The sequence below is a fragment of the Macadamia integrifolia genome, chromosome 11 (genome assembly GCF_013358625.1).
Source record: "Macadamia integrifolia cultivar HAES 741 chromosome 11, SCU_Mint_v3, whole genome shotgun sequence".
Taxonomy (NCBI): domain Eukaryota; kingdom Viridiplantae; phylum Streptophyta; class Magnoliopsida; order Proteales; family Proteaceae; genus Macadamia; species Macadamia integrifolia.
This window is the reverse complement of record NC_056567.1, coordinates 24,444,240-24,460,064: the sequence shown is the minus strand read 5'-3', so window position 1 is coordinate 24,460,064 and position 15,825 is coordinate 24,444,240. Positions and strand designations below refer to the sequence as shown.

Below are 15,825 nucleotides of genomic sequence, written 5' to 3'. Positions count from 1 at the left end.
GGGAGCGCGCAACTAGGTTGCACGGGAGCGCGCAACTAGGTTGCACGCTAGGGCACTCCGGCTTTCTTCGCATGCTTGAGCGCGACGCGCGAAAGCCGTTGCGCGTTAGCGCATCCGTTTTCTTTGCTGCGTCATGAGTCTACAAGCCTTTCTCATTTCAGTGCTCGCCTTTTGAATCTTCAGTAGGGGCCTTTAGTATTTTGATAAAAAAAAGTGATAAAAGAAAATACAAATTGACAGAATAGATTTTCATTCTCAAAGAATACTTTCAAAATAATACCTCATGATAAAGCTCCATAATTTTTGAATGAAGAGAAGCAGCTCTCCTGGCCCGAGCTTCCAACATGCTCCGATCCTTCAGTAGTGACTGATAAAGCAAAGCTTTTCGTTCCATTTGGTTGTTGGGTTTAAGTCTTTCCAGCCACTTTTGTGCACGATCAAGCACTTTTTGATCAAAGCCAATTGATTTTGCTATACTCAAAGCATTGGAATCACCTTTGCTTCCCCAGAGTAAGCGATAGGTAGGCTTCAAAGTCTCCAGGCAAAACCCCATTGCAGCATTCTCAAACTGAGGATCCTTATCTTTTAAAGAACTTAAATCCGCATAATGAGTAGTCACCACAGCTAAGTTGACCCGATCTTTGAGATACTGCAAGATGCTGGCCGAAAGAGCCACGCCTTCTGAAGGATCAGTCCCATTCCCAATTTCATCAATGAGAACAAGTGATTGTTTGGAGGTCACTTCCAGTATTTTACAGATACGTAAGATGTGCCCACTGAAGGTGGAGAGATTTTGCTCCAATGACTTCAATCCAAAAACAAGAGTTTCAGAATAAAACCAAACAGCTTCACCAGAACACACTAGAGACTTTGTCTCCATAAACAAGATAAAGTACTACCTGGTGATCCCCGATATCTGCCAGAACAAGATCAAACCAAGGAAGCCTTGGGTAGTTTTTAGCAGGCAAATACATGCCAGCCTTTGACATAAGGGAGGCCAACCCCAGAGTCTTCATCGAAGCAGTTTTGCCTCCAGTATTTGGTCCTGAGATAACAACCACCTTAACTGTATGCCTGACCTTGATATCTATGGGCACGGGAAAGTCAGATCCACCTTCTGACAATCTTCCTGGATCAATTGCTCTATTCCCCCTATCCAATCCAATTGAACTCCCTGATTCTAATACTGGGTCAGTGGACAAGCTTCTTAGAGAGGACTCGAGGAGCAAGGGATGTTGAATACCTTCAATATCTACCGATAAAGAATTCTCAGTTTTATTAGGTTGGGAGCCATTACTCCCCTCAGGACCTAAAATTGGGCAGACCCCATTCATCCACTGAGCATAAGAAGCTCTAGCAAAAGCAAAATCCACTTCAAGAATTCTCTCCAACAAATATTTAATCTTTCTTTCCGATTCCGCTATTTCAGATGTAAGCAAACTAATAATTGCTAGCTTCTCATCATTCTCAGAGCTTGAAAGCCTTACTTCCATGTTGTTCAACTCCACTGCATCTCTTGGCTCCATAAAGTATGTTGCTCCAGAGCTGCTAATGTCCAGAACCACACCATCTTGAAGCAGAAATTTATGGGAAGCCCTGACACCAACACACATCCTCGACCGACGCTTGGTAACCAATGGGGTGTCAATTCCTCCAGCCTGGAAAATCTTAGTGGAGACTTCCTTCAGTAGAGATTCTAGGTTCTCCATATTCCTCTTTCTTTCTAACCTAATGATTTCCAAATCTTCACTAGCCCGGTCAAGAATTACTGAAAGATTACAATCAATGCAGAATCCGATTTTCTGCTCTAAATCTGTCACGAAATCGCAATTATCAAGTATTTCCAGCAGCGGTGAGTACCTGTTCATTTCAAAATATGGTGAAACCCATGTAAGTGCTCCTTACCATTGAACCATAGATCTCCATAGAGTTATTAGAGAGAGAGAGAATACCTATCTATAGAATCACCATCTAATGATAACTCCTTCAACTGCAGATATAACTCCCTTGCAGATCGAAGAGTACTCTTGACCGCACACAACTCGTTAATTGTCCTCAATTGTCGCAATACAGAGGAACTCACAATATCCGATATGTCTTCGATTCCCGAAAAGTTCAATGGCCGAGGAAGGAGCAGCGCAGCCGTCGTCTGATTCAACAGCTTCTGGCTTTCTTCCCGGCTCCGACCAAAAGGAAGATTCCCGTTTCGAGCAATGGTGAGACCCATACTAGTAGAAGTGAAATTAGATACTTGTAGACAGACGGATTGCCATTCTAGAGTTCTCTCCGTCTCCCTTTGAAGTTCCTCTGCTAACTTAACCCTTGTAGTTTCGTGACCATTAGAGGTCGAAGCTGAGCTCCTGATGGAACCTCGAACGACTGTGTGGAAGAAATTTGGAGGTCTTTTGTTAATGGAAATGAAACAGTTGCAGAGTTCCATTTAAAGAATCAGTATACTCAAGAAGAGGCTTCCTCAGTTCCTCTCATCTTTGATCTTTCAGCTTTCCTTTCCATCTTATCCTGTTGAGATGCCTGGTCAAAGGACCAATATATCCTCATGATTTTTCAAAATGACCGATAGGTCCCTTTTTTGAAGTGATCCGTTTGGCGGCAAGAATGGTAGGTTCGTTTGCAATCTTGTTCTGTGGGAGTCAATCTTGAGCAGAATTAATATTTCTTGATTCTGTTCTGATAGAATGAGAAATGGCGGCAAGGATTTAAATCCTCTCCAACGCCAGAGAGAGCCCAGCGTACATCCAGCATTTGAGAGCTCTTTAGGGCACTGTCGAATGTGGCTGAGCTCTCTCTGGCATCGGAGAAGATCAGAATGCAACCTAGCATTGGTTTAATCACTTTTATCCAACTGTAGTTTGAGGTTCTAAAGGGAATGAAGAGTGAACTATCACACCTACTCTTCTAAAGAATAGCTAGCTACCAAGTAAGGTGTTTTTTCAGATCATCTATGAATTACTTGGACTGGGGACCATTATCAAATAATCAACTAGTAATTTGATGAGTGAGAACTATTGTCCACTAGAACAAATCAAGGTAATCAAACAAATTCCGGAGGGAGTGAAGCTTCTGAGTTCTGCATTTGTTACAGCAGTGTTTAGCATGTTTTAGGAATCAGGAGCAGATCAGTCAATCCCGATTCTGGGCTATTTAAACTGGGTTTTCAGTCCAATTCTCGACTGATTCCGGCTAGGTTTAAGTTGGAATTGTAGACTGATCCCATTGTGGATTTAGCTTCCATGAACCATTGTCTATAGAGAGAATAAATAATACAAAGTAACAATTTTTTGGGTAACAGTTTGGTGAAGAGGAGGTTGATTATTCGTGCAATAGAGGAAAGAAGAATGCCCCACCTTTCACCATGGGTGAAGAGACTTTTTTCTTCTTGTTATTGATAAAATTAGTCATAACATTTACAATTTATTTGAAAGCAAGAAACTATGTACAGACCAGAAACCTGTAAGAAGCCTAACCTCACACATACAAAAGAGGAGAAAAAAAGATTTTGATTATGGAGGACAAAACTTATGTTGTCCAATTCTCTCCGATGCTCAGCATCTGTCTTGAGTATCGGAGATCAATGTATCTAGAACAAGCTGGGAGCTTTCAGATATCGGCTGTGGAAGTTACCCATCAATCTATCCATTTATTTTGCTAGGATTGGGACACCACAGGCAGTAGTGGCATGCTTCCTTTCACTGTAGACAAGGTTCCCTCTCACAAATGTTGCCAAGACACTTCCAGATAGTCTTCTTCCCATGTAAGCTGAGATACTCTATATACAGCACACAAAGATAATACAAAAAAGTTAAGATTATGGTTTTACTTGATCAATCTTTGGAGGGCATTGTTCTTTTCTTAAGAATTGTTGGATGAGCAAAAAATATTACAGGTATGAAGATCTTTAAGAGAAGCAAAGTTCAGGGCAAGAACTCAATGTGAACCAAGGGAAATGTTTTAACAGACCCACAGATCATGATGAATGAAAGTCGCATGAAAAGTTTTCATCTTTCCTTTGTTTGGGAAAAAAATGCAAAAATTCAATCCAATGGAAACATCTATTCTTATTTTTCATTTGTTTGGGAAGGAAAAGAATATGGAAAGAAAATCTTCCTTTATAAGAAAGTGAAAACAATTCAAACCTTGGAACCCAGAAACATCATTGGTAATAGGAATACATACAGGATGCTTATGGTATGCAGCATGGTTCTCATCAAGTTCGAATTCAGCATCAGGTTCCCATACTACAATGTCCGCATGGTTTCCAGTTGCAATCGCTCCCTGCATTTGTGTCAATTGTTCATAGTTACAGAAAAATTGTTATAGAAATGAAACTAGAACCGATAGTATAGAGGGGACTCATAATAGTGCTATACTTTAGTGAAAGACATGCAAGTGACATTGATCCTCAAACTCTAATGCATAAACCTAAAAGCTAGACTGGTGCAGATAGATGAGCAGTGCATGAAGTATTCACAAGATTTATGAATTTCATTCACTATCCACATTGCAATTTGAATACGTGAACTTACAGAAGGGTGTCAAAGAAAGAGATAAATAAAAACTGGCACACTACAGAGACGAGAAAGAGGGGGCAGTTTGTTATAGGAAAAGATGCTCAGAACTAGCTCATGGATTTTTTTTTAAGCCTGCAAAAGCATTTTGCACTCAGAAATTGGAGAAAAATAATAAAAATATGTTGATATTACCTTAAATTCTAGCCCTGCAAGTTTAGCAGGCCTCTCACTCCACAATGAAGCTAATTGTTCAAAAGAGATACCATACTTTTTCCCATAAGACCATGTTACTGGAAGAACAAACTGCATACACACTTATAGCTTGCCAGTCAGTGTAAAGATCCAGTTCCAATAGAAATTCAAGAAGAACCAACAATGTGCATGCATGTGTGTGCGTGTGTGTGTGTGTTTGTTGGTGTAGAAGGTTGAATCCTTTTCTTCACACCCCATTGAGTTAATCTGGTAACATCATATGGATAGGTAACTAAAAGGATTGATCACCCAACATTGTTGAACCAAGATTTTTAACATTTTTTTTCCAGAACCATTTTGCTAGACCATTTGGTATGGATGAAAGTTTTAGACTTTTAGTTTCCCACTTCCAATTGTGACAGGAAAGATTACCAACCTGCAAAGATGATATGCCACCCCATGCCTTTAAGAAGTCACCTTCATGAAGAAGTTTAAGCTCTGGCACTGATGGTGAATGATCAGAACTCAACATGTCAATGTGTCCTCCCTAAATGAAGTTGCCATCAAACACTGTCAAACAATAGAAAAAGGAAAACTAATAAATTTCAAAGGAGCACAGAAATTTCAAAATACCAGCAAAGCCTCCCATAGTTTTTCTTTGTTGTTTGCATCACGGATAGGTGGAGCGCATTTAAAACGGGTATCCCCATCCTGAATCTCTTCTGCTGAAAATGCCAAATAATGGGGGCAAGTTTCAACAGTTAAACTGTCGCCACTACTCTTAGCTTCCTGTAAGAAACATATAAATGAGATGGCAATCTAAATTATTCAAGAAACAGTATAACTGAAAATATATTTATAAGGAGGCAGTTCAGAAGTTATTAGGACTTCACCATTTCAATCTACTCAAGCAAAAATTGCTCGTTGCCAAGTAACGTATTGGGAACATAGACCTGCTTAAACTAGTGTATGGGAAGGAAGTATTGCTTGCTTCTCAAAATCATGTCTCAAGATAATTAACAATATTGGATGTATACTCCTTGGGCCATTTTAGGTTTTCCAATTGGGAGAATAATATCTAACCAAGAGTAGCAGGAAACTGTAAATGCAACAAGATGAGTTCACGAGGATAGTTTTCTTGGCTTAGAATTGAGTAAATTCACGAGGTCATCCCTCTGTCTATCTATTGCAGTGTCTACAATTTCATCTTATTCCTTCTTTTTAGTATTTTATACCAGAGATGGTCACTTGTATGGACTTCCACATTTCATAAAACAAATCAGAAAGAACAAGCACTAGATTTTAGGAAAAATATGTAGTTCTGGAGGATACAAACAGGTTAGATTACAATGGAAATTATTCAAGAATCACTTTCTCACATCTAAACCTTGAAGATAAGCATTTTTTTAAGGATGATAAAAATAAAAGTGAACACATTCATGTTATAAAATCCCAGTTGAAAATGTTTTCACAAAGCCTGCAACTACATCCTCTTTCCTAGGAATGAGATGCTTCTCTTTGCAGTTAATGGCCATTTATCTCCTCTCCAGGTCTCATCTTTCTTTCTTTCTTTTTTTTTTTTTTCCTGGCTACTTTACTCATCAGAATATACTTGCCAGTCTTCATGACCCACTTTTGAATTTAATCTCTTCCCACAGTTTGACAAGAACATTAAACTCTACACATAGATTGAAAACTTGCATTCTCAGGTATATTTAAACAGTAAAAATATATGTGGGTACTTGAATTAACTAACCTTTATCCAAATAAGAGGAATTAGATTTAGCTCTAAAAATTATCTATTTCAATAGAACATGTGTTACAGTTATAAAATCCACACCACAGACGCTTAAGTGGATTTATATCATAAAAAGTCAAGGGTGGCAAGATTGACCATTGAAATAGCATAAGTCAGAACTAAAAACAACATAAATTGTCATAATACATAATTATTACTTCACAAGAATACAAAAGCAAGCGCTTCACCAATACTATGTCAGTTACTTGAGCCTCTTGACCAAGAATTGGACATTGTGGGCTATGACACTAATAGTCCGATCATCTGGTCTAGCAGTATGCCGGAATACTTGAAAAGCTGAAAAAAAGTACCTTTATGAGATCCAAGGAAGAACTTGCATCAGATAGATGAACAATGTGAAGATGAGCTCCTTCTGCAGGCCAACCAGTCCTTGTGTCTTTTGTTACTGTCAATAGTTCTCTGATAGCTGCCTCCTCCCTGGTAAAAGATAAATAGGGGCGGAGGGGAAAAATCATGTGAAGAATAGAACAGAGAAAAGGAGCTAATACCAGTTCTTAAACTCTTCAACAAAACCAGTTCTTGTCCTGCATTCTAAATTAGTACAAGATAATTTTACCTATTACCAATACACAGCTAACACAAAACTAGTTTTACAAAATACAATCTTGAAAATTACTCTTTTGGTGGTTATCTTGGTAATAGTTGAAGGTAGTTAGATTGACGCATAAGGTATCTATGCAGGGGAGAATAAGATAGGCTTGTTGGAGGATAATCAACATTTTCTGTAGAACATAACAGATCACCAGAGACATTTCTCTTTTTGGAGATAGGCTAGTACTCGTGTATTTTATCGCCGAAGATACAACTGACTAAGACCACACTATTGTGGTGACCAATGTTATTTGAGCCACTGAAAAAAAAGTAGGGCTTTGACAGGTAGAACATTTATTTATCAAATTTGATGCTAACACAACTCAACTAAGCCTTATCCAGACTACTTTGGACTGGCAACTTGAACCCAGCTCTGCCACTCGACTATGTTTCTCAATATTTGAAGCCAGTCATTTTGCCTTTCACTTGTCCTTTTGAAAACTTCAACTTTCACCTATAGCTTTTCCACTTGTGCAGCCATTGGCTTTCATCACACAGGGCTGAACCATCCCACCCAACTCTCTCTCACCCATATCTTGGCAGTTTTACCAGTTCTATTTAAGATGGGAGATTTAACTCTTGACCATTATCTTACCATGAAGGAGGTCTAGTCCTGAGATATGTTAAATAAGATCGAGCGTCACCAATGCCATCCTTCAGCTCTGCATGGCTTTGAGTATCTACTTGAACCTCTGCATGCACAAGTAGTGGTCTTTTGTACTTCGCCAGAACATGCAGTCCCTCCTGCAGAAATAAATAAGTTGAAGCAATAAAGAAAAGGAACGTATATCAGCTTTGCAAGAAAAGATACTAGATACATCATACTATCTGACAGAAAAATTAAATTTAAGAACGTAAGATGAGATCATGCATGCAAGGATGCAAAAACAGAAAATATACCGATCTACACAAGCATTGTGCATACGCACGTGAATATGAAAATGAAATAAATTATGGATATCATCATAACTTTTGTAAGAGAAGAAATTTTTTTATCTGGATATCTAAGTTTAATGAATGAAAAGTATCATGAAGCAAACCTTTATGTGGCTTATATTTGTCATGGGAAAGTCATTGATCCCAGAAGGACACATGAAGGACTACAGAGAGAAAAGAGAAATAAATGTCAGATGATGTATTAAACTCTAATTCCTAGGTCACAGCATCACATTTTTAAGTCAGGTCTAAATATGAAACAAAAGTTTATCCATGATATGCAGTTATAACATGGTTTTTAGGAAAAGTTTTCTCTTTTGTGGACCTTAAAAAATTGCAAAGAAACAATTGGTAATCAGCCTTGATATGCTTGGAATAGTGATTCAACGTCATTTACAAAATAGAACAGAATGAGATAATAAAACCAAAAGCTAGGATTCAAAAGAAGCAGGGAACCAAATTGTAAAAGTAGGCTTTGATACAATATATTTATTTAACCAAACAAATTTCTATTTCTTTGTCATCAGAAATTAGAAAATTACCTAGATCTAGAATAGAAATTCAAAAAGTTAGTTCTTTGATCCGGGCAATATTTCTATAAGAGCAATTAGTAGCGAAGGAGATTAGGAGATACAAATTGGAGTCGATGGAAAGAGACTCAACATTACATCATAGTCGAGGAAAAAAATTCAATTGATATTTATAAACTACCATACAAAACGATTAACTAAGTTAGGTGAAACTGGGTTCTAAAGAATCTTACACTTCTTTGACCATTTCAGTCAATTCAATATATGGCATAGTAAGACCAAGAAAACAAATATTATCTTCCAGGATAATCTACCAACTACAAATATAGGTAAAGAACTTAAACTTGATGGCCTAAAGTATATATTCTTTGCAGGTCTTCATGAAGAATCATGGACGATTATAGTTATAATTTTTCTTACTAAATAATGAAAATCTCCCCCACTGTGTTAGTTACCTTCAAACCAAGAACACCTGCATTCAGGAGACCTTCCAAAGCACTTGTATTGAATGCATTTTCTGGAACTAGGCCTCCCCAGAAACCTGCTTAATAAATATATATAAATAGATATACACATCTATAACTTAAATATTGCTACTAGCAGTACAATAAAATATAGTTCCCAAGAACATACCGACATCAACATAGAGTTTGTCTTCTGATGCCTCAACCTATTACACATAAGTGAAATGGAAGTAGGATAAAATACTATATAGCATATGATTAGAAGTAAACAAAGTAGAAAACCTCAACCATGAAATAAATAATTTAAGCCCAATAGGATAAGTAAATCAGAGAGACAGCTAGAGCAGAATGCAGGATAGACTGTAACTAGAGAGACTCCTAGCATAGTCAGAAAGAAAATGAAGAAGTACAAACTTTATCAAGCATTCAAACCTTGAGTCTAAGTGCTTCCTCGGATACCGTTGAGGGATAACTATTAAGGGGCATGTCAATAAGTGTTGTTATACCACCTGCAATCATCACTTGCAGTGAATGCTTCATCAGATTTTGCATAGGTAATGAAAGAAAAGTAAACGGTTGCCTGCATTATCAGGTAATGTTGTCAAGATGCATACTGTGTGTTACTCAGTTCTCCATAATATTTCAGTTAGAGAAACATGGTTTTTGTACATGAACTTCAAATACAGAAAGAAGGGTACCAAGTACAGTTACCAGCAGCTGCTGCTTTAGTCCCAGTTGAAAATCCTTCCCATTCTGCCCTTCCAGGTTCATCAAGGTGTGCATGTCTGCCGTCATTCAATATTTAAAAAAAAAATGCAGATAAAAAAAGTATAAGGAACTTGTTAGGAAAGAGACTGCAAGCATGCATCCAGTTGATTTAATTGCTCATGAAAGTGAATTCTAACATTTTAATTTTTCTATGCCCTTAATTTCATACATTTTAAATTTCACATGCCAGAATTAAATACACATGAAATTAATGGAAAGTAACCTGCACTCAGTAGAAAAATATTTTCAAACACTCCAACTCAACAAATATTTTCCTGAAACCTGGAACTACATCAATCCTTCTCTACACAGCAATATATCCAGGGCCATATATCCTATTAGATCAAAGGCATAATGTCTTCTTCCCTACTTCAACCAATTCATTTTTGGCATCCAGCTTCTTCAACATTGCACCCCATCATTTTCCACTAGTTATTTTGTTCTTTATTATACATGACACAATCATCTTAATCAACTTTCCAGCATCTTGTCACCTATTTATGCTACCAACCATTCAATTCAATAGCTCCAACTCAGCTGTATGTTTTGCTTCTAGGTTGCCCAGCATCCTGCTCCACAATGGCAGGTCTTGTAGAGCACACTCTAGATATTTGTCCCAATATTTGTCTCTCTAAGATAGTGGAGGTGAAAGTTCTTTCAGGATGAGTACAAAGATGTCCAGATTTGCTTATGGAACATGTTGTATAGATATGATTAGAGGTATTTACTTAACATTAAATATGTCCAGGGGTTGCAGAACAGAATTTCACATGGTAGACCTTTGAGTCTGTAATGAACTCAACTGCCTTGCACCGATCCTTGCCCCAATGACCTAGGGCATGGTAAAGAAATCATTATTGTGATCTATCTAGAGCCATTAGCTTCCAAGTGTTCCTCACTACTGTAATCCATCATCCCTGTCCTTTTTTATTTTTCCCCCTTGTCCTTCTAGAGCACTTCAACCACACCATGTCACCTGTCCCTAGAGCATTCACTCAGTGATCTTTCTTGTACTTGACTGACTCATCTCAGTGGAAGCAGGATAAAGATGGCTTATTTCCTTGTATACAGATGTGATGAGATAGTAATCAATTAAGGAATCCTAATAGTAGCAACAGACAACCTATTTCACAAATGAAGTTGTCTTCTCAGCCTGTGTTGCACCTATACCCAACATACAGTATGTTACACCAATATCTCCCCTAACTTTTTCTCCAATAACAGCTGCAATGAGTTGATTGGAAAGGAAACCAAGTCTTCAATATCAGTATAGATATTATACACTTCCGTTTGCTATTGAAGAAGCCCAGTCTTCTAATCAATTGTCCATGTGTTTATTCTTCCAGGCAGTTACTTTATTTTCTATATGTACAGTTGGAACTACTTAAATTAATTTGACGTCTTAATACAAAAAAACAACAATCATAACGTTATCCCAACTAAATGGGGTCGGCTACATGGATCCGATATGGAAAAAGGATAAAAAGACGCAACACAAGAGAATTAAAATGAAGAGAGAAAGGAGATAAGAGAAGAAAATAAAGCTGTAGTCAAAGATGCATCACCGGAACATCCCCTACAAGGGGTGGGCTACACAGGTCCTTGTCCTCCACAAAACTCTACCCGCGGTCATACTCGAATCAAGCCCAACCGAATGCATATCTTTTCTTATCACTTCTTCCATAGTCAATTTAGGCCTGCCCCTTCCTCTTTTGGCTCCCTCCAACTGAATCACTTCACTCTTCCTTATTGGGGCATCCAACGGTCTCCATTGCACATGGCCATACCATCTCAACCAACTCTCGCGGAGCTTGTCGAGCTTGTCTTCTATTGGTGCAACCCCCAACTGGTTTCTAATACCCTCATTCCTTACTATACCCCTCCTGGTCTTGCCACACAACCCTCTCAACATCCTTATCTCCGCTTCACTCAGTTTATTTAGATCACTCTTCTTAACTGCCCAACATTCCGCTCCATATGTCATAGTTGGGCATATAAGCATCCTATAAAATTTACCCTTGAGTTTAATAGGCATTCTTTTGTCACATAACACTCCTGACGCACCTCTCCATTTCATCCGTCCTGCTTTAATTCTGTGGGCAACATCATCCTCTATATCACCCTCTTTGTTAATGATGAACCCCACGTATTTAAAACCGTCCCTCTGGGGTAGCTCATGTTCCCCAAGTCTCACTACCCCCTCCCCTTCCCTAGTTAGATTGAAAGGGCATCTCATATACTCTGTCTTCGTTCTGCTTATCATAAAACCTTTTGATTCCAAGCTTGATCTCCAAAGCTCCAGTTTAGTATTAATCTCTTCCATTATTTCATCTACAAGAACAATGTCATCAGAGAATAACACACACCACGGAATTGGATCTTGAATGTGCTTGGTTAAATTATCCATAATGAGTGCAAACAATATATATAAAGACAATATTTTACACAAAATATAAGTAAAGATGATAAGTTGGTAAGCATATGCATGACTGCAAGAAAGGGATGACAAAGTGGGGCATATTTAGGTGCATCTCCATTGCATAAAAAAGGAAATAAACTGTGCTAGATGGTTTCCTCATCTTACACATCAACCAAGCCTGGCATCACAATAGCCTCTCCATAATCAACCACTTGTGTACTTCCAACTATTCCTTTCAGATCCTCTGTTTTAACCACGGAAACAATGTTCCCTCCCATCACCTCAACTGCACATGTTCAGATTCAAGTAGGTTACCAGTCAAGTAGAGAACCCAATATCTTCTTTGTATCGAAAGGATTAGCATACTAAAGACAGTAACAATAATCATAATGAAATAGGACCTTACAGCCATCTAAGGGGGAGATCCTCAGCTGCCAAAACTATATGTAGCATACAGTTGATGACCAGCAAATAGAACACAACTTACTTGGCTCTTGAGTGCAAATACCATATTCATGTCCTTGTTAAATAAATACTTCTTAAACATCAACTAATTTATGATCTTTATACAATAATTTGCAGAACTTGTTTTTCTATATAAAAAAAATTGATATGTAGTGTCTCTTTGTTCAACATACCTGCACCAGAAATTATGCCATTTGGTGTCACAATGCGCTTGCTTGAGATCCAATATCGGTCATAAGGAATAAGGCTACAGTCACTGGTTGACAACTGAAACATAAAAGGTTGACACTAAATGACACTATTAAAATCATGGCATAATATAATCAATTATTTTCATGCACAAAGAGGGCAGACAAATTTTGGGAAGTTCATTCGATTACTTAAATATGAACTAATGGTAAAAATGACACATGGTTAGAACCATGTACTCGTAAACAGTGATTGTTAGAATACATCCAAACCACCATTACATATGGGTCTTAACTTCATGGAGGTGCTGTCAATGAGATATTACTTTTATAAGCTGGATTTAGTGTGGCAAGGAATTCATTCCATTAAGAAGTTGGCTACAGCTGAGAAAAAATTGATTTATTGAAACCTCGTCTAACGTAAGCACCTCATGTGAGGCATCACTAATAGAAATTCATATTGCATCCTTGCCATGGCAGAAATAGATGCTGTTGTTTCTGGTCAAACAACTATAATACTAGAAAAAATTTATTTTATGGTCAGGTACTACATTAGTGACCTTTAAATTGTAATACAAAACTAATTATACATTCACATGCGGCATTACCTACTAATCCATATATTTAAAAGTACAGAAACCCACATTAACACATAGGGTAATGTTTGCTCATACAAATTGATGCATAAAGGGAAAACCACCATAATATAAGAAAATTAAACATCTACCCATGAGATTGATATACACATAGTGTCTATTATTGGATGTTGTGGAACAAGTATTTTCTACCACATTAACACATAGGGTAATGTTTGCTCATACAAATTGATGCATAAAGGGAAAACCACCATAATATAAGAAAATTAAACATCTACCCATGAGATTGATATACACATAGTGTCTATTATTTTTTCTAACATTAAGACTTGCAAAATGCTAAGAACACTAGCATTAATTAAGACTTGCTGGAGAGAGAGAGAGAGATGAACAAAAATGTTGACAAAGACTTGCAAAATGCGATGAACACTAGCAATAATGCTCGTGTGGGACAAAAACACATGGAATCCTTGTTAAAGTGGAATTCATCCACCTCGTACGGGAGTGGATTGTACATCCCAAGCAAGAATTTAATTCTCCTGTTGCTAGCACTTCCCTTATTAATTTACAGTATCGGCATTTTTTTTTTTTTAATAAAAAATTACAGTATCAACAAATTTTATTCTTGAAATGGTTGTTAGAGACGAATGGGAAGAGAAATTCTCATTAGTACTTGTGAAGTAAAGAATCAATATTAAGTTCACAAGAGAAAAACATAACATCAGGGTTAAGTATAGTCAAGAAACTAAGAAGGTACAACAGACTAAAAAACCTGAAATAAATAAAGGGATAAGAATGTTAAAATCAGAGTTGAGATAAACTTTTATGATAAATCATTTAGAACTGCCCCTTGGCAGGTCAGGTCAGATGGGCTTAAATTTTGAGGACAGGTAAACCCATGATCCACTGCTCACATATGAAATTCCAGACTAATCCAAGTTTGCCAATGGATTACCAAGAGGGTGCAGAGGACAGCAGGGGTGGTGCATGGAATGGTTGAAATTTGAGGCAGAAATTTGACAAGCATCCTATTCAGACCATTCCCTAGATTTCCAGGGATCATATTTGCCACATCACTTTTCAATGTGGCAAAACTAGCTGTGGCCATTGAGGAGATTTTCTCCTGTGAGAGAAATTCTTGCTATTTTTGAAATCCGATTTCATAACTAAAATTTCTCCGTACATCACAAAAGTTGCAGAAAATTCAATAGGTTAAGGAACTCAAAGAAATGGTATTATTATGTAACATACATGTTGGAAACCGAAACAGAGGAAGAAAACAAATATCTTTATAAAATCTCAGAGAGATCTATATGTTAAGACGAACTGCAAAATCATCCAGTTGAAACCTTTATCATCAGTAAATGAAACCGATTGAGAAATCAAGCACTAAGGGTTCAAAAACCAATTTTCTTAATATCTCAAAACAGAGCAAAGTCTTCAGAAGTGAAACAGACCTTGGAGGAGGTTTTGAGATATAAGAATAGAAATGACGCCAGAAGCGATAGCAGAGGAAGAACTCTTCCCTGCAGAAAATCCATCCCTGCTCTCTCTCTCATTCTCTCTCTCTCTCTCTCTCTCTCTCTCTCCGTTTCTCTCACACACACCCTTACGTCTTGGGATACCTGTGTGTAGTATTTGTCTTTATTCTCTTCCTCAACCTTGGCAGACGGGAAACGAGCCAATAGAATCACAGATTACTCGTAACTGAGAATAGTGACGTCATTCCCATTATGAGATTTTTTTTTATTCTTGGCAAAAAGCCAAAGATTCAACACTATGGGTCCCACATTTTGGAATCTCCGATTTTGGAAGTCCAGCTCAGCAGATTCTTTTTAAAACGAGAAGATTCTAACCTCATATTCGTATCCCGCCGTATGGCTCTAAACTATTGGTATCGTTACGTTAGTTGTCGTCATCTTCCTTCGTCCACATAAAAGAAAACTGGCTACGCTCTTTATTATAACGAGAAGGGTATTATCGTCCGCATGGGCATATCTAACAATTTTACGTGACTGTAGGATAGCTAAAATTCCGATCGTGTCCTTTTAAATTATTGGAGCGTGGGGTTTTGAAATTCGCGCTAACCAACATAAGAGAGAAATCACGTGATCCCTTAATGCAGGCCATAGGGTCCGGGTTTTACACCGAATTTGCTGACCCGACTGTGCAGGTGACGCAAAATCGGACTCTGCGCAATGTGCAACATCCGGATCCTCTCCAACCCTTCAGCCCCTCTAATGCATATTTGATGGCTGAGAGGCCCTTGGGTTGCGTGCTTTAGAGTCATGGAAGAGTTGAAGAAGACCCAGATCCCAATGTTCATGC

The 15,825-nt window shown here is 37.8% G+C and overlaps 2 protein-coding genes across 2 annotated transcripts in view; both read right to left on the bottom strand.

Moving 5' to 3' along the window:
- The window catches only part of LOC122093295 (endonuclease MutS2), a 28,017-nt gene extending 25,355 nt beyond the window's left edge, over positions 1-2,662 (bottom strand). The window contains exons 1-2 of the mRNA XM_042663579.1: positions 1,953-2,662; positions 900-1,860 (exon numbers count right to left, since the gene is read on the bottom strand). Coding sequence (XP_042519513.1) covers positions 900-1,860; positions 1,953-2,440 — 1,449 coding nt within the window. The 5' untranslated portion in view covers positions 2,441-2,662. The remainder of the gene's footprint in view (positions 1-899; positions 1,861-1,952) is intronic.
- A 680-nt stretch (positions 2,663-3,342) lies between these two features.
- On the bottom strand, positions 3,343-15,116 carry LOC122093294 (allantoinase). The gene is made up of 15 exons (XM_042663578.1): positions 14,955-15,116; positions 12,887-12,980; positions 12,414-12,534; positions 9,773-9,846; positions 9,494-9,570; positions 9,231-9,267; positions 9,053-9,138; positions 8,172-8,231; positions 7,727-7,875; positions 6,831-6,957; positions 5,355-5,510; positions 5,158-5,268; positions 4,722-4,832; positions 4,195-4,293; positions 3,343-3,787 (listed from the first exon to the last, which is right to left on the bottom strand). Exons 1-15 carry the CDS (start codon positions 15,054-15,056, stop codon positions 3,659-3,661), a joined length of 1,533 nt encoding a protein of 510 aa, XP_042519512.1. The 5' UTR covers positions 15,057-15,116; the 3' UTR covers positions 3,343-3,658.
- Positions 15,117-15,825: the final 709 nt, after the last annotated feature.

Bases quoted from the DNA above. Each gene is read 5' to 3' on its own strand.
- LOC122093294 (XM_042663578.1), bottom strand. From the start codon at position 15,056: ATGAGAGAGAGAGCAGGGATGGATTTTCTGCAGGGAAGAGTTCTTCCT. The intron at 9,571-9,772 runs GTAACTGTACTT...TGATGATTGCAG, and splicing joins GACTAAAGCAGCAGCTGCTG to GTGGTATAACAACACTTATT. The intron at 4,833-5,157 runs GTTGGTAATCTT...GTGTGTATGCAG, and splicing joins GTGGCATATCATCTTTGCAG to TTTGTTCTTCCAGTAACATG.